General features: G+C 52.8%; 1 protein-coding gene across 6 annotated transcripts in view; it reads left to right on the plus strand.

Annotated features, from left to right (window-relative positions):
* Window positions 1-21,851, plus strand: part of CTIF (cap binding complex dependent translation initiation factor) — a 260,246-nt gene that overhangs the window by 135,907 nt on the left and 102,488 nt on the right. For all 6 annotated transcript variants that reach the window (XM_019721333.3, XM_019721357.3, XM_019721364.3 and 3 more), the window contains one exon: window positions 2,059-2,135. In XM_019721333.3, coding sequence (XP_019576892.3) covers window positions 2,059-2,135 — 77 coding nt within the window. The remainder of the gene's footprint in view (window positions 1-2,058; window positions 2,136-21,851) is intronic.

Consider the following 21,851-nt stretch of genomic DNA (forward strand, 5'->3'; position numbering starts at 1 on the left):
GGAGACAGAGGTCGTAGCAGTGGCTTCATAAGAAGCCCTGAGGGGCCTGTGCCCACTGGGCCACACTGAGTCCTGGCGGAGAGCTCGGACTCCATGCGGAGGTTGGGCCCAGGGCAGCTCCCTCATACTGCAGCCAGTGTGTGGGGACAGGAGGCCAGGATGCAAATCAGAGCCCCAGACTCTGAGGCCCAGGTGGGTGAAGCTGGCACCTCTTGGCTCATGGAGGGCCAAGTGTTACGGACAGTTCCCTCTGCCCAGTCTCAGCGCTGAGATCTCCATCCAGGCCACCGGCTTGAGAGGGAGCCTCTGCTTCCTTCCATTGTCTCTGCAGGGCACACCCAGTGTGTTCCTACGGTGACCTGAGGCCTGAAGGGAGGGAAGAGGCCAGCCCAGCGCTGGGTCTGGGTGGGAGAGAGGAAATGAGAGGGGAAGACTTGGTGTTTTTCCTTGTTTGTGTTTTGTATTAAAGAAAGCAAATAATATCCTTTGAGAAAACTATTAAACAAAGCACATCCTAAGGCCACAGAGACCCATTGTGGCTTCCTGAAGCCCAGAATTCATTCATGCTTTTTTGGCTGGATTGTTAGAGGCAAGAGAGGGTGGGAGGGACGCACTGTTATTAAAATATACTTTGAAATATGTCTTTCCCTCCCTGGACTCCATAGGAGTCGAGGCTGAATGTCCGGAACGCCAGGGTCCCTGTGTCCTCCTGAGTCTGTTGCCCTTTCTAGGAAGCTCCCTGAGACTGGCCAGTCCTGGCACAGCCAGGGCTGCAAACATCCAGCCCCCCTCCTTGGTCAGGGGCTAAACCCTGAGCTCCCAGGGCCAGCACGGCCCTCAGCTGTGGAGCCCGAATCCGGAGGGCTGCACGTACCCTCAGCATAGAGGGTCTGGGCCGCCAGCCCGTAAGAACTACGTGTCTCTAATTCATTGTATGAGCTCCCTGGGCCTCAGTCTCCCTGTCTGTAAAGTGGGGGGTTGGGCCAAATGGACTGCCACTGACACTGTCCAGAACACTGTGCCCTATCACTCCCTCGCTCACCCTGTGCGTGCCCAAGGTTGTGGGCTCTGATCAGCCTAGAGCCAGGTGTCCCAGGCCCAAGCCACACCACCCCTGCTCCCAGAGCCCCAGGCCTAGGTCCCCCTGACTCTCCCCCAGGCTGTCCATAATGGATTGTCAGTGGTCACCCCAGGTCCCACCAGAACACACTTTTCTGCTGGGGGAAGGGAAGTGGTAAGAACAGAGCTGGCCATCAGCCCAGCTTCTGCAAATCGTTCTTCCTGGGACCTGGCTTTCTGGGACCAGCCCTACTTTACAAGCAGAGGGTCTCTCACCAACTGCGAAGTAAATGTATAAATTGTTGTTGTCATGATGACAATATACAAAAACACCCTCCTTCGGATTTTCCCCAGTTTAAACAATGTCAAGGCATTTAGCGCTATTTGCATGTTTTCCCCAACTGCTCCCCGGGAGTGTAGGAATGAGGGTCTTGGGTGAAAGTGCATGAGGGTCCTAGACTAGGATGGAGAGACCTGGGTCCTACAATGTCCCCTCTGTGTGAGTCTCGGGGTTGGCGAGGGGTCTGCATCTCCTTGGTCCTCTCGACCGCCCAGAAGATACTAACATTCCCATTGTGTTAGGAAACTTGATGTTAGAGACGTAACGTGTATCACTCATACAGCCAGTGAATCCAGGCTGTGGGCCCAGCTGTGTTGTAAACGCTGTGACACCTTGAATGGCTCACTCACCTCTCTGGACCTGAGCGTTTTCGATCTCATCTGTAATTTGACTGACTGGATAGGACAAGTTCTAAGGTCCCCTTTGTGTCCCCCTACTGTGTTTGATTCTGTATTTCCAGCATTTCCCCCTACTGTTGGGAAATTCATTCACACTAGTATTTTCCATGTTTCAGCCTGGCTTAGGTGGTCAGAGTCTAGTTTTTCCAAACGCTCCATTTTGGGGGGTTGGCGGTCATTGATGTTATGAGTTCAGCCCCAGAAGTCCTTTGGGCTCTTCCAGAAGTTGCTAACGATGCCCCCTCCTCCCCCATACTGCAGGGCTACCACCCGATGCCCCACGAGGTGGAGATTGCGCACACGAAGAAGTTGTTCCGGCGGCGGAGAAATGACCGAAGGTAGGACAGACTCTGTCGCGAGCTGTGCGTTTTCTTTTCCTCTGTTGGCCACGTGGGGCTCCGTTACCTGCTGTCCCCCATCACCGGCTGATACCGAGGACGAGGTCAGCTCGGTGGGGTTGGTTACCGCTTAGGCAGCCGGGGCTACGCTCGTGTTGGTTGGCCCCAGGAATGGATGCCTTCAGGAGTCCAGGGCAGGTTTTACAGTCAGGAGGAAACTGCTCTTACCGCGGTCCTTACGGCAGCAGCAATCGCAGTCCTCGAGGGGCAAGGACCTCACTGACGCGTGTCTTGAGACATGGCCTCCAGGAGGCTCTGGAGCTTGCAGTTCCAAGGTTATCTGTCTGTCCTCCACCCCAGTCCCTGGGAGTTGTCCCTTGCCCCTGTGACGGGTGACACACAGCTCAGCAACTGCACATGCTACTGCTCTTGAATGCCTGGAGGAGCTCCCTTCAACTAAGGCAGGGACCAGGATCTCGCTGGAGTTCAGAGTCCTGGGTGTTAGCAAGGGGCCAGAAGAAGGCGCCCCGAGGTAGCCCTGGGTAGGAATGAGCAGCTGAGGCCGGGAGTCCTGGGAGGGCAATGCCTTCGTTTCCTGACAGGCTTTCTGACAGGGAAAGGTCTTCCAGCTTTATTTCAAATGGAAAACCCCAGGCGCAGAACAGTGTTTGTGGTTGTGGCCATTTGTGCAAAAGGAGGTGTTCGAGTGTATTTTTTGCTTGAACGTGCATAAATGATGTCTGGCTGGAAATATTGAAGGAGGAAGGAAGGAAGGAAGGAGGCTCCTGCCTGAGAAATTAAAATGAGGTATTCCTCTGTAGGGATTTCTTTTTCGATAACGGCGATGGTTTGTGGTTTTACCTTTAATGAAGGTAAAGGTGGTTTTACCTAAATTTAGAGAATGTTCTCAGAGAGCCACGAAGCAGCCCCGCTGACATCCTTGCTCAGAAAACAAGAAGTACCTGTTTTCATGCAGCTCCTTGAGGCCGGCGCGGTGGCCGACAGGGTCCCGAATCCTTCCCTCCGCGCTCAGGCCCTGAACGTGGCATGTGGGGGGGTGGCCCCAGCTCTGGGTGGGCGGGAAGATGGGGCACCCCGAACACCTCATCATCCGCTGGTGGATTTCGCTGGTCGGAAACAGAGGATAGCAAATGCACAAGTAGCTGGGAGGAGAGCAGCCCTAGATTAGAAATCCGAACCACTGGGCACTTTTATGCTATAGCATAAAAAGGGGACACTGAGCCAGGAGAGTTGGAGCAAACCCTGTCCCTAATGAATGCACTGTCTGCTAACTGTTTGCTGTGCAGCTTCACGAGGCTACGTCCTGGTTTCTGGTTCCCGGCGGAGGGAAGATGTAGGGAGCAACCCCCGAACAGGGGAATGAGTTGCCAGGGGACTTGGGGAGGTGTTGGCACGGGCAGAGGCTTGGTGTTGTTCCTCCCCTGTCCCATGGTCCTCAGAGTGTGTGTCTAGAGGTGTGGGGAGTCCCCGAGCTTCCCCCGAGAGGTTACCCTCTGACCTGCTTCTCCGGGCTCAGCGTCCAGGTCCCCACCTCCACGTGTGGGCTGGCTCAACAGGAGTCCCCTGGACAAGGGCAGGCCTCCGGAAAGCAGCAGCGCGACCGAGGAATGTAGGAAGAGGACTGTGACATGCAAGCACTGGGAAGCTGCCCTTCCGCTGGGCCGCTGTCCTGTTAGCAAACTCCGGGTTGGGCCAGCACACCTCGCAAAGGATGTGGACCCGGGACAGAGTCCAAAACCAGGCAATAAAGATGATTAAAAGGAGGGAAAGTATGTCCTGTGAGGAGAGGCTAATGGACGGGCCCGGACTGGAGGAGGCTGCAGGGGAAGGACGTGCCCGCCGGTAAACTCGTGACAGATTTATACGGAGGGCTGAGGAGCAGCTGCGTCCACATTCGTGGGGACCGAAACCAGAGGAAGGAAATCAGCTGAAATGGAAGGAGAGAGTGCTCAGCTGGACCGAAGACGGACTCACGGAACAGACGTCTTGCCTGTCAGAGGTCAGACTGCAATTCGGGGCAGCAACCCTGGGCTGAGCACGTGCGCGACAGTCACAGGCTAGAATCCGGTGCAGTCTGTCACTTGGCCGTCATGGAGTCCCCGGGCTTGGGCACTTTGAGGAGGAGAACATGACCCCGACAGTTTAAGGACCTCATTGTCTGGAAGCAGGAGGCCAACGCCAAGCGCCTGTTGGTGGAGCGTGTGATTCTGACACTTGAGGCATGGCTGCAGAATGTTATCAGGTTGACCCTAACCTTCCCAGCTGATGATGGGTACATATCTTGGTATTTGACCTTGATAGCTGACACTTTCGTACAGCAGGTTAACTTTCCTAGCATTGGGTGCTTAAACCACACCGAGAGGCTTGCATTCCCTAGGGTGGCAGAGGGAGAGATGACCACAGTCAGGTTTGGCGGCCAAAGGGCACCGCTAGCATCTGCTCCATGCCTCTGATCACTCCCTCTGTGGTGGGGGAGAGCAGGTACTGCTTCCCCATTTAACAGATGGAATCACTGAGGCCAGGAATGTTAGCTAAGAAGTGACAAAGCCGAACTTGCCTCTGTTGACTCCAAATCTCTCTCCCTTTTGACTCCACAACCTCGAGTGGACATTTGACCCATAAAAGGCCAAGAGCATGGAGTGGTAGGTGCATAGCTGGATTAGCTTTTAAAGCTCTGCCTCCACTGTTAATGCTGGCAGGGAAAGAGCGTCCCTCCAGAGCAGCAGTCTGCAGACTCTGCTCCCACGATCCGTGGGCTGCTTCCAGGGTCTCTGAGTAAAACTGAGCTGTGGATGCCTTTTCCTCACGTGGCAGAAAGAAGTTAAGCTCATGAACAGTTCAAAGGGCTTCTCCTTAAAATTGTTCTCAAAACTTGGACAACGGCTAACCACTTCTTTATTTTGGGAAACGAGTCAAAGATATTTGCTGATTTCAGACAAAATTACGCATTTCATGAGAGCAGTGGGCCTCCGGGTGTTCTGTCCCCATCCAAGTCGGAGACCTACTGACTGGAAGGGGGGCCGCTGAGCTTTGTCTGCCATCCCAAGCCCTACCCGCTGGACGCAGGGCACAGGGGCCAACTCAGAACAGGCCTGAGTCCTGGCCACGCCCCTGACCCGCTGCTTGTGTTGACCTTGAGTGAGGTCTCACCTGGATGGTGAGGGGGCGGATTCTCTGTACTCCTGCCCTCCCCCCACCACCACCACTCGGTTTGAGGAGATGAACACACTGAGGGAATGCCCAAATGTCTGTCTGAGTCTGTGTTTCCTGGGAGACTGACTGGGATGAAGATGAGCAGCTGGACACTTACTAAGGAGTGTGCCCTTGGGCTCAGTACAGTTGACAGGAAGGGAAGAGGCAGGACTGGGCAGAGGGAGTGGCTGCAGTGCAGTCTGGGTGGGAAGTTCTGACCCTCTGGGCGGTTCTGAAGTTGGGGTGACTCTTTGGAGTGAAGGGGCAGGTCTTTATTTCCCCATGTCTGCTGGTCATCAGATGGTGACCACCTGGGGATGGGGCGTGACCTTTGGCTGGGAACTCTCTTAGCCCAGGGCAGTTTCTCGAGGGGCAGGGTGCTCTGGAGAATACCAGAGAAGCGCCACCACCCTCCCTTGGTCCCCAGGTGGTGCAGGGGGGCCACATGCTGGGTACTTCGGGGTGAGCAGACCGTCCAGCAGCTCTCGCTGCCTCTGTCCAATTGACCGTGACTGTGGCTTGGTGTCCTCTAATGTAGAACCAATTAAGAAGCTCATCCCTCCTTCCCTTCCCCTGCCAACATGTGCCTCAGGGTTTACCTCCTTGAGTGTCAGACTCTTTCCCGAGGGAAAAAGTCAGTGTCAGCCATTAGATTTGATTTTGCAAGCGCTCTGTGACATCATCTAGGTCATAAAAACAAACAGGACATCTGAAATGAGTGGTGATGGGTATGCCACTTCGTGAAGATACTAAAAAAATCCGGAATTACGGTCTATCAATTTAAAAGGGTGGATTTTTGTAATATGTGAATTATAACCCAATTAAAAAATGTTTTCGTGAATGAAGCTGGTCGCAAGATGTGTTATGTAGCAAAAGACCCTTTGAATCTTGATGTTTGCAGGGTTCCCCAAATGTATCAAGCTAGTAACCTTTTCAAAAGAGGACGTAGATGTGTCTGGCTCGGACTTGGCCTGTGTGAATCTACGCTAGCGATTAGTGGTTACGTCTTTTTTTCCAAATCATCTGTTTGGGAATATCTTTGGAAGAGATGATATCTATATTTTTCTGATTATTGAAAATTGGAACTGTGTACACATAGCTATGGTTGCTAGCACTGTGTCCTCCAAGATTCCTCAGACATGGTCGGGGTTCATTTGTGACCTCCCACAAAGAGTTCTCTTTCTCTGAGCGACATTCCCCCATCCCTCAGGCAAGAAGATGAGATCTCGGAGCACCTATCTCTCTCCCACAATCTCCTCCTAGGCCCTCAGCATCAAACAGGTGCTCTAGCTGCGTCTACCTTTCCTGGTCCAACACATGTTCTCTGACAGAAGGCAACCCCCCCCCTTTAATTTTACATCATCCCCTATCAGCAGCCTCATGCGTTTCTTCCCCCTTCTCACTCTAAGTACAAAATCGTATTTTTAGAATTGTCATTAACCCTTGTGAAGACCTCTCCCTGACAACCCAACCCCATGCTTTAATGGTCATCCGTGGTGACGGGAGACCCCTCCTTCCATTCTGGGAGCCACCTTACCCCTCCTCCTCTTTACATCTGGGCTCGTGGGCAAGGACACTGGGGGAGGTCCAGTGCCTCCTTAAACCCCTTCTCTACGTCCCAGTTGCTTTCTGGAGCTCGCTGGTCCCTTTAGCGCCTCAGATCACACCTTCAGTCAGGAGTCCCTCAATCCAAGGAAAATGACTAAGGCCCAGATCTTGCCCACCAGGAACTGGGCAGGAATTTACCTAGTTCAGAGCCCTGGGTCTGCCCGTCCGCTCATGCACCTGAGTTGTTCAGGTGGCCCCTTTTGGAAGCAGTCCTCAGGGTTCGTGGATTCCGTATTTACAACTTCGCCTGCTCGCTAAAATGTATCTGTAGCCCCTAATCAGTACTCACAGTGCTTTCACAGTCATTCGTGGACATGCACAGAATGGTGAGAAGTTCAAGTCTCCCGACACACGTTCTCAGCTGAGGTTGAACAAGGTGACGCTGTGTCTCCCTGTTGCAGTTCTCCTTCTGTGTCCTTTTACACATCTATTTAGTGCCATGTTTTTCGCGTTTGTGTTTTCTGTTGGTGAATTTGCTGTTAAAATGGCTCCCAATTACAGAGCTGAAGTGCTGCCTGGTGCTCCTCAGCATAAAACAGCTGCGATGTGCCTCACGGAGAAAATACATGTGTTACATAAGCTCATTCGGGCATGAGTTACAGTGCTGTTGGCTGTGCGTTTAATGTTAATGAATGAACAATATTTAGGTGTCTTTAAAAGAAATACACATAAAACGAGGTTTTGTATTGATCGGTTGGAGAAAATGTGGTGAGCAGAGGCTCACAGACGCCTAACCCTGTATTTCTCCTGGGAGCCATGGTTCCGTCGTCGTTAATTCAGTGTTTGCAGGATTTGGGGCAACGTAACTACCATGAATAACCAGCGCTGACTGCTCGCTCTTTAAAACAGGGAGAGAGATGCTGAAGGTAAAGGAATACGTCATGAGTGATGGGATTTCAGGCCTGAGTAACGTATCTTGTTTGTGTGCTGGTAGCAGAGCTGGGGGAAGGGAAGGGGGAGCAGGAGACCCTTCTTCCAGCCGTTGCCACCTGGCTTGGGTTTTACTGAGGGGCCTGTGCTTCATTCACCCTATCCCGAGATGGCACCGTCCCTGAAGCCCTCCGGCCTGCTCGTCCCTGCGGTGGCCATCATTGTCATCCTGTCATCGGGAGCCCAGGGGACAGTGAGACAGATTCATGCTCCTATTGCCCGCGGTTTGCCTTTATATCCCAGCAAGGAAATTGCCCTCATTAAGTTCCTGCTAAAGATAGATAAGAAAATGGGACAGGCATACCCCCACCTGGCAGGCAGCCTCGTCAGAGCCTAAGCAAAATGAGTCAGATAGGAATTATTTTTAGGCTCCTTCTCCCCTTTCCCCACCCCACGCAGGCTCCTTGGAAAGAAGAGCAGCTCATTTCTTGAAGCCAGATGTCCAGGTCCGTGTTTGATGGACCTGCTGGCCCTACCCCACCTAGAGAAGACCCCAGCCTGTTTGCAAATTACGGTGGCCACATTATCCTTTGGACCACACCCAGCTTGCCCAGTGCTCCTGGGCACACAGGTGCTGGGAAGGCCCCACAGCCCACCTGTGAGCCACGTACTGTCCCTGCACCCCCTTTCCTGCCCCTCCTTCCTGGCACATGGTCCACGCTCAGGACCTGCTCTCAGCATCACACTCTGTGGGAAAGCAAACAAGGTTCTGGGGTTCCTTTCCCGGGAAAGGACCAGCATGTCCTCTGCCCAGGACCCGCATCCTTATGGGGGTCATTTTGTGCATTTTGGCAGAGCTCCCAGGTGCCAGGCCTGCCCACCCTGCAGTGGGCATCTCCCAGCCTGTGCCCACTGCTGGGAAGTGGAACATTGCTCCTCCTTATTTGCTCTCGTCCCCTTTCCAGCTATGAGGATTCATTTAACCCCTATAAACCCGAGATGGCAAAGGAGGGCCACCTGGGGGCAAGGAAGCTGACTGAAGAAAAGGGGCCACATGCCTAGTCGCCAGGAGAGCAGGAGGGGTACCGACTAGGAAACTGGCCGTAGAGACATAAATGCCATCTCCACTGGGTGTGTGCCTGCGACAGGAAGTAGAATGGATACCAGGAACCAGCCACCCAAGTTGGTTTAATTACTCCTCCTTTAAAGCTTAGTCTCTCTTTTTCTGAAATGCTGGGCATTTGGGGATTGGCTCGCAAATGTTAATCCCCAGCCCTTCCTCCCACGCTGGAGCAGATGGGCCCCAAGTGACTGGGCCCCAAGTGACTGGGCCTCTGCACCAAGTCACACAGCCTTCCCTGCGGGCCGTGTGTATAGCGGGCAGCCTGGGGGGGGCCTTGTGTATAGCGGGCAGCCCAAGGGGGCTATGTGTATGGTGAGCAGCCCAGGGGGGCCGTGTGTATAGCGGGCAGCCCGGGGGGGCCTTGTGTATAGCGGGCAGCCCAGGGGGGCCGTGTGTATGGTGAGCAGCCCAGGGGGGCCGTGTGTATGGTGAGCAGCCCAGGGTGGTGTGACTTCCAGAATGATGGGCGGCTTTCAGGGGAGAGCAGTCTGGCCAGGGAAGCTTCCTCCAGCTGCCCGCTCCCCGCAGTCCCAGGAGGACAAGCCTGGAATACAAGGGTGCCCTCCACTCCCCAAGACTCCCCAGCAGGGACGGGAGCACAGGTTTTAAAAATACCAAGGAGGCTTCCTGCCTGAGTCAGCATTTATCCTGAGCTCCGAGAGTTATTTCTGACTCTTCCCAGTAATTTAAGTTTAGCCATTTATTCCAGTGTGTGTGTTTTGGGGAAGCCAAGGTGGCCTCTGTTATGGTTTGGGAGTATTTTGGGAGGCCCTGGTTTCCAGCCGTGGTGCAGGGGCTCAATTAGGCAAGACATCAGCAAACAGAATGAAAATTACTCAAGAAGACAGGCCCTTGGGTCCCCAGAGGTGATGCCTGTGCCCCATGGGCACCAGTGGGGGAAATGGAGACCACGGTGTCTGTCCCCTGTGTGCCCAGGGGCCATCTCTCAAGTGGCACTTTGTGTCATTGTCTCCAGCTCTCCAAGCACCTGCAGGCATCTCAGTGCCCTTCAAAATGCAGAATGGTTGGAGCTGTCGGCTCTTCCCAAGGAGCCCTGGACAGACAGATGGAGAGACAGACCACTGAGCACCAGGTGGGCATGTCAGCTTCTCAACAATTCACAGGAGCTTAAAACTTACAGTCACCTGCACGTTAATATTGTAGAGTTTTGGGGAGGAATTATTAGCATATAACCTTTCAGATAGACCTTCAGAGCCCCTACCAGCACCAGCCATACCTCACCTCACCCCCCACCCCAAGACAGGCCTGCCCACCCTGTCCTCTCCCCACCTCCCCCCGACCTCACTGCCTTTGCTCACTGCACTTCCAGACCCCGGTCTTCTCGGGTCCTTGAACAGGCCAGGCCGGCTCCCGTCTGCACATGGCTGGCCCCTTTGCCTAGGACTCTCCTCCCCTGACTCTTACCCTTGCACCTCCCTGTCATTTTACAGGTTCCGCCTGCCCCACCCTTCATTATCCCAGCTCTTTTTTAGTCCTCCCTTGATCCTCTTCCCCTCCCTTCCCCACAATTGATGGGGGTGCATCAGGCCTGCCACGGACTGAGAGAGTTCTCCCTGCCACGCTCGAGTTCCCTGGCTCACCTGGAACAGGTGTAGCAGCTGCAGGATCCGGGGATGGGCAGGAGGCCCAGGAGCGTGCAAGGCACTCGTGTGTGGGAGGGTGAGCCCCCGTATCCTGAGTCACCTCCCCAGGTGAACAGAACAAAAACCGCCGACCGAGCCAGCATTATCCACGGTGCAGCCCTCCCTCCGGAGTACGGCTGCCCTTGAGTTGTCGTCAAGGAGTGAAGTCCATGGACAAAGAATCCAATTTCGGACTTTCTGTGTGTCAGGACTGGCGCCAAAGGCAGGCAAACCGTGTGTGGCCTCAAAACAAAGATGAGAAATGTTCTTAAGGAAGAAACATATACTGTATGGGTCTGTGTGCCTGTTTGGTCTGGTGGCCGAGCAGCCACAGTGAACATGTGTTTGAAACTGGCTGAGTGCACCAGGGAGCAGATGGAGCAGGAACCCAGTGCCTTTGAACTGTGAGCCGTAGCCGTGGCTTTGAGAGGCTGGGCTGGGACGGGGTGGGCCAGGCAGAGGGCAGGATTCTGACTCTACCCTCATTTCCAGAAAGTTGGAGACACTTGGTGAGGAGTAGGGTAGGAAAAGTGTGCAGGGCCCATGAAAGCCAACCCCTCCTAAGCCCCCCGCCCCTATCCGATGTCGGTCCCACTGCCCTCAGGACAGCAGGGGCGTCTTAGGCACCCTTTCCCAGCCGAAGCTCTAGTGTATTTTTACTGTGGGGCTTACTCTGCACACAACTAGGGAAAACCATCTCTGTCTCCTTATCCACTGTACCTCCTACTACTTTCAGACAGCTCCTCGTGTGCCCAGATTTGCTGCATTCCAGCTTGTGAACTGGGTGTCCGTTATCAATCTAGACTTAATGGGTCCCTTTGCATTTTCATTGGGGCCTTCAGTGATTACCCAGAGTCCAGAGAATGATCTAGTGCTGAGAATGTGCAGCACACTGAGAAGCAGTGTGGGAGGGACGAGGGGAGGGAGGGTGGATGGATGGGTTGTATTTTTTTGAAGGCAGGATTTTCAGCTCCTAAAAGTCTAAAACCATACCACTTTAGGTAACTATCCATTTTGGTTTACCTTCACTTTCTGGAAGTCCCATAACATGAGCCCCTGCAGGGCCCTGGTTCCAGCCAAGTGTGTAGGCGGCCTCGTGAGCTTGCTGACGTGTGTAGACTTGGTTTGGGTCTCATTGCTAGATGTGGAGCCTCAAAGGCATGACTTCACCTCTCCGAGGCATGTTTCTCGTCTATAAAAGAGGGTATCTCCCTTGTGAGACTTTTGCAGTTCTAATGAGATGACACTCTGAAAGCAGGTAAAAGAGCAACGGCTGCTCAAATGTGAGGACTTATTGTCTGTATTTGTGTTTGTAGCATACACATGTCTGTGTTTACAGTTGTGTGAGTGTGTGTGTGTATGTGTGTGTGTGTCTGCTTTCTGGTCTCTGCCAGTATCATTTCCAATGATAGTTTGCTGGAAATGGAGCTTGTCTTGGGTGTTTGTATTAGTTATCTATTGCTGCGTAACAAATGCCTCCAAAACTTAGAGCTTAAAAACAACAAGCATGGATTATCTCACAGTTTCTGAGGGTCGGGAACTCAGGAGCAGCTTAACTGGGTAGTTCTGGCTCAGGGTCTCTCTTGAGATTGTGTCCAGGCTGTCAGCCGAGGTTGTAGTCAGTTATCTGAAGGCTCAACTGGGATTGGAGGGTCTGCTTGCAAGCTCACTCACAGGGTGGCTGACAGGTTGCAGTGCCTCACTAGTTTTCGATCACAAGGTAGACCTTTGCAAGGCTGCTCATGATATAACATCCTGATTCTCCCAGAGTATAATCTAAGACAGACAGACAGACAGACAGACAGACAGACAGACGGGCATACAGTCAGTTGCCAAGATGGAAGATACAGTATTCCTTATAACGTAATCTTGAAAGTGACATTCCATCACTTCTGCTGTGTTCTGTTGGTCACACAGACGACTCCTGGCAGTGTGGGGGGGGACTACGCAAGGGTGTGAATCCCAGGAGGCCAGGATTATTGGGGGCCATCTCGGAGGCTTGTTAGCACCACCCACCCTCTTTCCCCCAATGATTCCTCCTACGTGCAAAACATACTCACCCCTCCCAGTGTCTCATTTGATTACAGCGTCAGCTCCAAGTCCAGAATCATATCATCTAGGTCGTGTTCAGGTATGGATGAGGCTCTTTGGGTAGAACATAGTGAGGAAGTACAGCTCCTCACGTATAGCTCCTTCTGACTCTCTGGGCCCACCCCACCCCCACATACTCAGCATACAATTGTGGGACAAACATAGGATAACTGCCGTGGATGCCCCTATTCAAAAAGGTGGGGGGATAAGCATACAGAACTCATTGGTCCATAGCAGTTCTGAAGTCCCGCCAGGCACATGTTGGAAGTTCCTGCATAGAGCTCAGCCCTCTTCCTGCCCAGGAGTCATCCACCCTGGCTCTTGGCTCTGCTCTCTACCCTCAGGGTCTCTCATGAAATCACAGTCGAGTCGTTGGCGCAGGGAATACTCTGGGCTCTTGGTTCTGCCTCCGAGTCATCCTTCCTTTTCTGTGAAAGGTAGTGTGCGTGTGTGTGTGTGTGTGTGTGTGTGTGTGTGCGCAGCTGAGTCATTTTCTCAGCTCGCTCCCTGCCAGCCGAATGTTGGAGGTCTAACAGCCTCATTTCATCGTGTACAGTCTCTCTGCCTTCCAGCCCAAGTCATCAGTGTTTATGCTGGTATAATTCTTTGAAAAACTTGATGGATCTTCTGTGAATCCTATCGGGCTCTCCCTCGCTAGATGAAAGCCTGCCCTCAGATTGCTTGAATATCATCCCTTCTCCACTTCGGTTTCTGCTGAGCAACAAATGCCCTTATGCTTCTTAGAAGCTCTTTTGTTTGACGGGAAAGATCTGAGAGTCATACCTTTAAAATCTTAGAGCTTTTTGTCCAGCTGAACAGCCCTCTGAGGTACCACGTTTGATCTTTCTGAGAACTCAACAAAGGATTTCATAGTCACGCCCTCAGCCTCATCTCTGGACTGTGCCCTCTGGGGAGTGCCTGGATTTGACCTTCACTCAGAAGTCATTTCCTAATAGTAGCATCATTTGCCATCTGGAAAAGTCTGGGAATCTTCTAAACGAACGAGTCCTGGCTCCTTTTTTGTAACAGTCCTTCTTTTCGCTTCTGTGTCTGCTCATTTCACCATACCTAGCAAGAAGAAGCTAGGCATCACCTCCAGCACTCTGGCCAAAAATCTCCTAGCCTTATTATTCAAGCCATTGGGTGCATTTTCTACTTTTCCCATAAATGCAGGAGACAGTGTTGCTAGACATTCTGCTGCCACATAACAAGACGCCCCCTTCCTCCAGTTCCCAATAGTGTTATTGCTCACTTCCCTTAAAGCCCTCACCAGCAATCTCCTCCAACTCCATATTTCTGCTGACAGTTTCTTCGTGGCCCTTTAGGTTTTCACTTACCTCAGACTCCTCCTGGTACCTGCTCACTGCCCAGTCCCAAAGCCACGCCCGCATTTTAGATTTTCGTTATGGCACACCCCACTTCCAAGTGCCAAACTCGGTATTAGTTACCTCTTGCTATATAACACATTACTACCAAATTTAGCCCCTGAAAATAACAAGCACGTATTACTTCACACAGTTTCGGAGGGTCAGGAATCCAGGAGCAGTGGGTGGTTCTGGTTCAGGTCTGTCATGAGATTGCTGCTCAGGCTGTTGGCAGGAATTGCAATGCTCTGAAGACTTGATTCAGATGGGACTGGAAGATCCACTTCCAAGGTCACTGACGTGGTTGTTGGCAGGCCTTAGTTCCTCGCTGGTTGTTGGCCAGAGGTTTCATTTCCTTACAATGTGGGCCTCTCTGTAGGGTGCTTGTAACAGAATGAGAGAGAGAGAGAGAGAGAGAGAGAGAGAGAGAGAGAGAGAGAGAGAGAGAGAGAAGCTGCCACATCTTTAGTAGTCTAATCTCAAAAGTGCCACACCATCCCTTCTGCCATAGTCTATTGGTCATATGGACTAACCCTGGTACAGTGTGGGAAAGGACTACACAAGGGTGTGAATGCCAGGGTGTGGGGACCATTGCAGGCCATCTCGATCTGTTTCTAGTTCCTTTCTGTGTCACTGATTTTTTTTTTCCCCTCCACTTCACATGATCTATTAAAATCCACCAATAGCTTTGAATGGGTTGCGGTTTTTTTGTGTTCACCCTATTTTCTGGTTCGACTTCAACTCTTCCCACACATGCTTTCCTTCTCCTGTTCTCCCCTCTGTATTTCCATCCTACTTGTCCATGGCTCCTCTCTACAGTGGAGTATGAGTTAGAATGTTCCTGAGCTTTGGAACATATGTGTCCTCCACAGGGTCCAACAGGTAGTTCCAGGAAAAGGGAGCTTTACGCGCACACACACACACACACACACACACACACACACACTTATTTTCGCTTAACTTCTGTAATCTCAATGATTATAAAAGGTTGCGTTTCATTGGAAGCATATTGAAATACGTGAATCTGTCAGACATCGACAGGGAAGAGAAAAGAATACAACCATTAACAACACAGAGAAAGATGTCTTTTTCACAGCATCGTACAAGAGGCCTGGGGTAGGTAAGACCAATGTGAGTGTGCACGTGGTCAGAGTGATGTAGGCGAGACTCAGAGGCTACACAGTTTACTCGAGACCCTGCAGATCTGAAGCTGGTCTCAGGTATCGGAATATCCCAATTCTTTCCCCACAGGGTTCTGGAACACTGGCCCAGTGCAGGGGACATGTGCTTTTTTCTCACCCACTCCGTCCCACCACAGAGCAACTGGGGGTGTTGAGAACAAGGAAGAAAATTATCTCGGTCTACCCAAGAGCGGCATTGTTAAGAAGTCAGCTTACCCCGTGTCCTTCCTTCAAGCTAAACCTGTGTGAACCTCGCAGCTCTCCTCGGCCCAGCAGCCCACCAACCCCCCTCAGACTGCTCGCCCCAAGTCCCCCTCGCAGCCCGCTCCCCCTGCAAATTACAGCTAGCCTGTCTCTTCTCCACGTCTCTCAGGGCCGAGTCTCAGAACGAAGCTTTTTCATGTAAAGGCCTGGCTTCCCATCCTGAGATTCCTCTGTGCATTTTAGCAGGGGTCTTCAATCCCACAGAAGTGGTGGCAGTTTGGGCTCCAGGAAAGGGGGTCTTTGGAGACAGAGCAGGCCAACTTTCCCTGAGGCGGGGTTTGCTCTCTGCACGGCTGTTAGGGGTGTTGGCTTCTTCACATTTCGCCAAGTCTGCTCTGTGAGCCCCGGCTGAGATCCAAGATGGGACTGTCCTGCAGGGGGAGGGGCTAGGCTATAGGGGAGGCCTGACCCCCAGGGCTGGGAGTCAGGGAGACCTTCCTATGGCAATGAAGGCCCACCAGAAACAGGTCAAGGCGTCCCCCTCAAGCATTGCTGGGGTCAAAGAGGTGATGTCAGGTTAGCTCCATTAAAATTGTCCACATCCCAGGATTCACTGAGATTCGTCTGCATCCTGTTTCTCAGCAGGGCAGCGTTCTGGGGAGAAAGGGAAGTTTGCTTTCCGAGGCTGAAGCACTTTAGCGTTGGCCTCACCTACCTCATGACCCCAGGTGGTACGAGCAGTACCTGTGACTAGCCCCTGTCCAGGTAGGCAAGTGGGGCTGTGTAAGGGGGCTTTGATCAGGAAGTGGGGCGGGGGCTGCCGAGTGCTTCTCCCAGGCCTCGGTCTGTGCCAGACCTTCCAGGAGCTTACAGTCTCGTTGGAAAGAAAAGATATACTGGGCAATTCCCAGTTAATAATGGGGTGTGTGTGTGTGTGTGTGTGTGTGTGTGTGTGTGTGTGTGTGACAGTACAAGGTCAGGCCATAGGCCCCGGGACTTCAGAGAAAGGAAAGAGTTCTGGGGTTTAGAGTAGCCAGGAAGCCTTCCTGGAGGAGGTAGAATGTGATCTGTCTCTTCAGTGGGGCCAGGCAGAGGGCAGGGAGAAGCGCATTCCTGGCAAGTGACTAAGCGCAGAGGCGAGGGTCCTGAGGTGGGACCTGCCTGGTGTGGGGTTCAGCGACAGTGGGCAGACTGGCCTGCCTGCAGAAGACACTGGCGAGGGGCCGAGGAGAGAGGGCATGTCAGGGAGGTGGACCTCTGCCAAGGGCAGCAAAAGCCAGCCAAGCGTTTGGACCTGGTGCACCGAGCTGCAGATGCATCTATTGGTGCATTGTGTGCAGATGTCCAGGCTAGGAGAGGACGTCAATGGAGGGGACAGCAGGTGCCAGGGCATGTGTTTGGAAGACATGCGGCAGGGGAAAGGTGGTGCAGGGGAAGAAAGTTCATGTTGGAGAGAAGAAGATGACATTGGAAGCTGGAGGAAGAGAAAAGTTGCAAGGTGAAGAGAGGGTACCTGAGCACATTCTGCATCTCCTAGTGTCCAAGGCCGCCTCAGATTTTTGTCTTGAGTCCCAGAGCCCAGCTCTCATCCTTTTAGACTGGAGTCTGTAGAGTGCTTGCTGGTGATGGAGTTTCCTCAGTCAGCATCGGTTGTGATCAAAATCGGAGCCATCCTCCTCCCCAGGGGTGCTTAGGGCGGGTGAGAGGGGTTGGTGCTCCCATGCCACCTGGGGTCCTCCCTGGGAGCCCGGCCCATGGATGGGCGGAGATAGGAACACCCCCTGCCTGCTTGTGAAGGAGAATGGAGGCTGAGGGGAAGGCAGGGCTGGTGGTTATCCCGTGTGTCCGCGGAAGCGGAGGAGTCAGAAAGGGCACGCAGGGTGGTCTGGTGGTCAGGATGTCCTCATGCCTGGGAACGGCTGCCACGAAGCCTTGTCCCCAGCTTCTCCATGCCGCCACTGTTCCTTCCCAGAGTGTTATGAAAACCTGCAATTACTGAGCCGCCCCTGGATGGGAGCATTCAGACCTCCTCTTCTCTCTTCCAAGATACATGGAGTGAAGACTCAGTCAGTGCAGAAAGTGGATTCCCCTCCCACGTTCCTTCCCGCACAGCCCCATGGGGCTGCGGTTCATGAGCGTGGTGATGATGTATTTCACATCTGGGTAGGAAGGTACAGGGGGTCGGACGGATGCCTTTGCGCCTCCAGGCCCTGAAGCCGGCCGTCCTGCTCTTGGCGTACTCTGGGGCCACTCAGCAGATCCCACAACGTCCCCAAGATTTAGAGCCCTCTCTGCCTCCAGCTGCAGCAAGCGGAAGTCAGAGCGGTGGATGGAAGCTTGGGAGAGGACTTGGAGCTGCAATGTGTGATGCACAGCTTAGTGGAACGCTCCACCCAGGCTGCCACATTGGGATGGCTCAGAGTTTTGCTCTTTCTTGTTCTTCCAGTGATTTTTTTTTTTTTTGGCATATTTATTTCCTGGCCTCTTGCCTTTGCATGTGTGAGTTGTGTTTGGGGGTGTGGGGAGAGAAGGAAAAACATACAGAATGGGTAGCTCCAGATCGGAAAGTTTCTCTGTGGAAGAAAGAATATAAGCAACCCTCATGCACCAGGAATTTTCTGGACCTGCACCACCATGGCCAGGGAGCCCCCAGGCTCCAGACGGGCCTCCTGGGGAAGGTGACATTGGTGCAGCCTCAGGCAGGAAGCGTGTAGGAGCCTCCCGATGGGGCAGGCCGGCCGCAGGGGCTCCCCCCTTATCCTTGGGCCACCCTCTGCCATCCCGACCAGTTGCCTGTTCACCTGCTGCCCACTCCACTGGCATCTGAACTCCCTAGAACTGGACCTGCTCAGCGGGCCACTACTCCGTGCTGACCCACCGCTTTGCATGTTTATGCCTCTCTCCTGCTCACAGCCCTGTCTCGATGACCCAGCTCCGGGCTCCACATCACCCAGCAGCCCTGTGCCAGGGTCAGAGAAGCCAGTGATGGGCTGAGGCTGTCGCGTGATGGAACTTCTCTTTATTGCCTCTATTCCCCGCAGGGTTTGGCGACTTCCGTGGCTCTGTCAGGAACAGGTTCAGGTCAGCCCCCACTCGTGCTCTTCTCAGAGACGTGCAGAATCCACTCCAAGGCTCATAGAGATCGTCTTGTCCAGGCTTCTCATTTTGCAGCAAGATCGGGCTCCCCAAGGTCAAACATTTGACCTTGGCAGAGCCAGACTGTAACCTGAGTCTCCACCTCCCACCCTGACACTTCCCCTAGCATTTGGCAAGCCCTGCCCTGCCTATCACCAAGAATCAGGGAGTTCTAGAAGGTCAGACAGGAAGAAAATCCAGGACGACCCATTCTCTTGTAAGCTGCTGGACTGTTTGCCCCTTGCTCAGATGGAAGAAGAAAAAAATCCAGAAAATAAAGAAAAAATAAAAAGCAGAGAGAAATAAATGACCTTAAATAATATAAACTGAAAAAAAAGCAAAGCCGAAATAGTACATGTAGTATATTACTATTTCTCCCTAAAAAGGCAGATGTAAATATGTATTCATAGTATATTGAAGACAATCAATGGACAGATAAACCATAACACCAATAAAGCGGTTATTTATAGTGGCAAAGGGTAAGGAGGAAACGACGGCTGCCTTGTTTTGCAGATTTGGCTTGGGAACCATGTCGATATTTGACATAATTATAAATAAAAATTAAATCAAAATAAAAACAAACCTTTTTTCCGTGCCGGGCAGAGTAGGCGTGCTGCCTGAGCGCGGGTGTCCAGGCCAGTCCCGTGGCACTTATGGCTGCATGACCAGCAGTGGGAAGGGTTTTACAGCCATCAGTCAGGGTGTCACGGTCATTCAGGTCCTTGCCCTCGGCCCACCTGGACTGTTCTTCTGTGTCCCCAGAGAGCAGAGAAGCTCTGGCTTCAGAAGAAGCGAGCTCAGCTCCCTGCACCTCTCCCCCCACTGTGGTCAGCTCGGCGGAAGCCCAGGGCAGCCAAAAACAGACCGTTAAAAGATTAACCCCCGGGTTGTAGAAATAGTACAATGTTAGATCTTAACGGATCGCTAGAAATAATTTTCTCTAGCCCCCACCCTCCCACCCCTCTGCCAAGTCTGGAAGGAGAGCCTGGGCTCTCCCCAGCTTCCCACTTTCTAGCTGTGTGACGTGGGCAAGTTACTTAACCTCTCTATGCCTGTTTCATCGGCGGTAAAATGAGGATAGTCAAGTTGCTGTCTCACCCCACAGAGTTGTGGGGATGATTGAATCAGTTAATTTGTGTTCTTAGAACAGTGCCTTGGACCTAGAAAGTCCCAGTCAAGTGCCATTCACTCTCATAGTTGCCATGGGTGTTGTTATAGGAAAAGAAAGAAGTGGGGCCCAGAGAGCTGTTTTCATGAACTCAGTGGCACGCAGCTGGTAGCCACAGAGCTGGAGTGGAGCCAGGTGGCCCACCTCTCCAGCCAGAGGTCCCTACTACTTTGTCCCTCCCTCTTTTTTTGCTGCTCATTGCCAGGCAGTGCATGCTCAGTGTGCCGAAGTGCCACTAGAAGTGAGAGAGTGAATCCCCACCAGGCCCAGCCCCACCCCATACCTGTACCAGCACCAGCCCCCAACCACACCGCTTCCCCTCTGAACCCAGCTCGGTTGGTAGAGGCCCACCTTGGTCTCCCACCTGACAGGAATGGGCCCCCTGGGCTGTACTGCGAGACCCTGTCCCTCTGGCACCCTCACCTCCCCCACCCTCAAGCCTCAGGAAGAGAACAGAGAGCCAGTGAATCTGCTGGCACCAAGCCCTCCCAAATGCCCTCCTCATTCCCCAGCTCAGAAACCACGTCCCACAACCCCACAGTAAGAACCGAAGCTTCCATTTCCAGTGGAGGCTGATGCTTCCTGGAGCGAGCCTGAAGAACAAGACGTGGTCCCCCTGCCTTCCCGGAATGAGCTGTGAACACTGGTGCAAACACATGGATACTAACCATCAACCCGGGGAAAGACGCTAGGGACAGGCAGCACTCACGTGGGCCCAGTGACTAGGCGTTTCCCAAAGCGGGTGGATGTAAGCATTTGTTGAGGCCAAGACGAATGGGGAGGGGTTCCAGCGGGGGAACAGTATGGACGCCCTCAGTGAGAAGGGGGCAGGCAGGTTGCAGCACAGCAGCTCAGGCCTTCAGGGGGTTTTCACGGCTCTGAGAATCCCCCAGGGCCAGCAGGACAACCCATACCCTTCTGAACACGCCACACTGGAGCTGTAAACCTGAGGTTACGTGGAAGAGGCCGAGCTGGCCACACACCCCTGGGGATGCCAGAGGAGCTGTCTTCTGGGCTTGCACCTCCTGGCTTCACATGAGGGGCAGGAGATGGGGGAGGGGGGAGTGCCTCGCCCAGAGTCCTGACTTGTCACTGCTGCTCTTTCTCTCGTGAAGCTATGACAGCAGCGGAGAGAGCTCCTTACCAAGCCATTGTTTTGTGTCAGGCACTGGGCCAAGTGACGTCTATTTAACACCCCGGACCTTATACAATACCCTTTATTATCATTACTCCCCCATTTTAAAGTGGGTACTGAGGCAGAGACCTATAAGAGCCTTGAGGAGGAGGCGCCGGGGCCCTAATTTCAACCCGGGCCTGGCTAGCTCCAGAGTCAGGCTCTTATCCCCAAGCCACGGGTATCTTTTCACCTTTAGAACCAACCATGCAATACAGACCCTGCCTGTGTGGGTGGAGTGAGTTCTGGGCTGCACGGAGATTGGAGAGCACCCCAAGACTCAGCCCCTCGGCCAACCCATCACTCAGCCACTTTGGTGGTTTTGACCATTACGCAGTTTGGAATTATTTTTATTCTTAGTCAAATATTTAATTTTTACCCATAATGGACAGTTGGTTAAAGCAGGAAGCATTAAAGAACCCTGATATTAAAAGGCTGGCTCACGAGGAACACACAAGTGGTAATAAATCTACACATTTGCCTCTGTGCTCTGCCCAGAGCCGAGCACACATTAATCTGGTCAGCATCTTTGTGGGGAAGCTCAGAGAGCGTGCGGAGCGCCACTCGCGGGGTGCAGGGAGACCTGGGCCGGCTGGCCTCAGAGTCTGTTCACGGGGAGTCAAGACCCTCCACATTCATGCCCTGCCGTTTGATTTGGGCAGGAGTGATTGCAAATGCTTGCTGAAAATTCTCGGGCCTCGTCATTTAGCAACAAAGCAAGAAAATTACAAAACAAGCCAGTTGATTTTTTATTTTTGAACAAACACAAAATTCAAGAATCCCAAACAGTGGGCCACGAAATCAGTTTTCGCTTTTTGTTTCTTTTTCTGCCTTATATAGTCAAACCCTCGTCTACATGTTGGCGTGTATCTGGTGCCAAAGCCACACTGTAATGGTAATGTGTCATCTTGAAATTTCTTTGTAGAAAATCATGCTTTTGCT

The sequence above is a fragment of the Rhinolophus sinicus genome, chromosome 4 (genome assembly GCF_057876585.1).
Source record: "Rhinolophus sinicus isolate RSI-liver-muscle chromosome 4, RSI-T2T, whole genome shotgun sequence".
Lineage (NCBI taxonomy): Eukaryota > Metazoa > Chordata > Mammalia > Chiroptera > Rhinolophidae > Rhinolophus > Rhinolophus sinicus.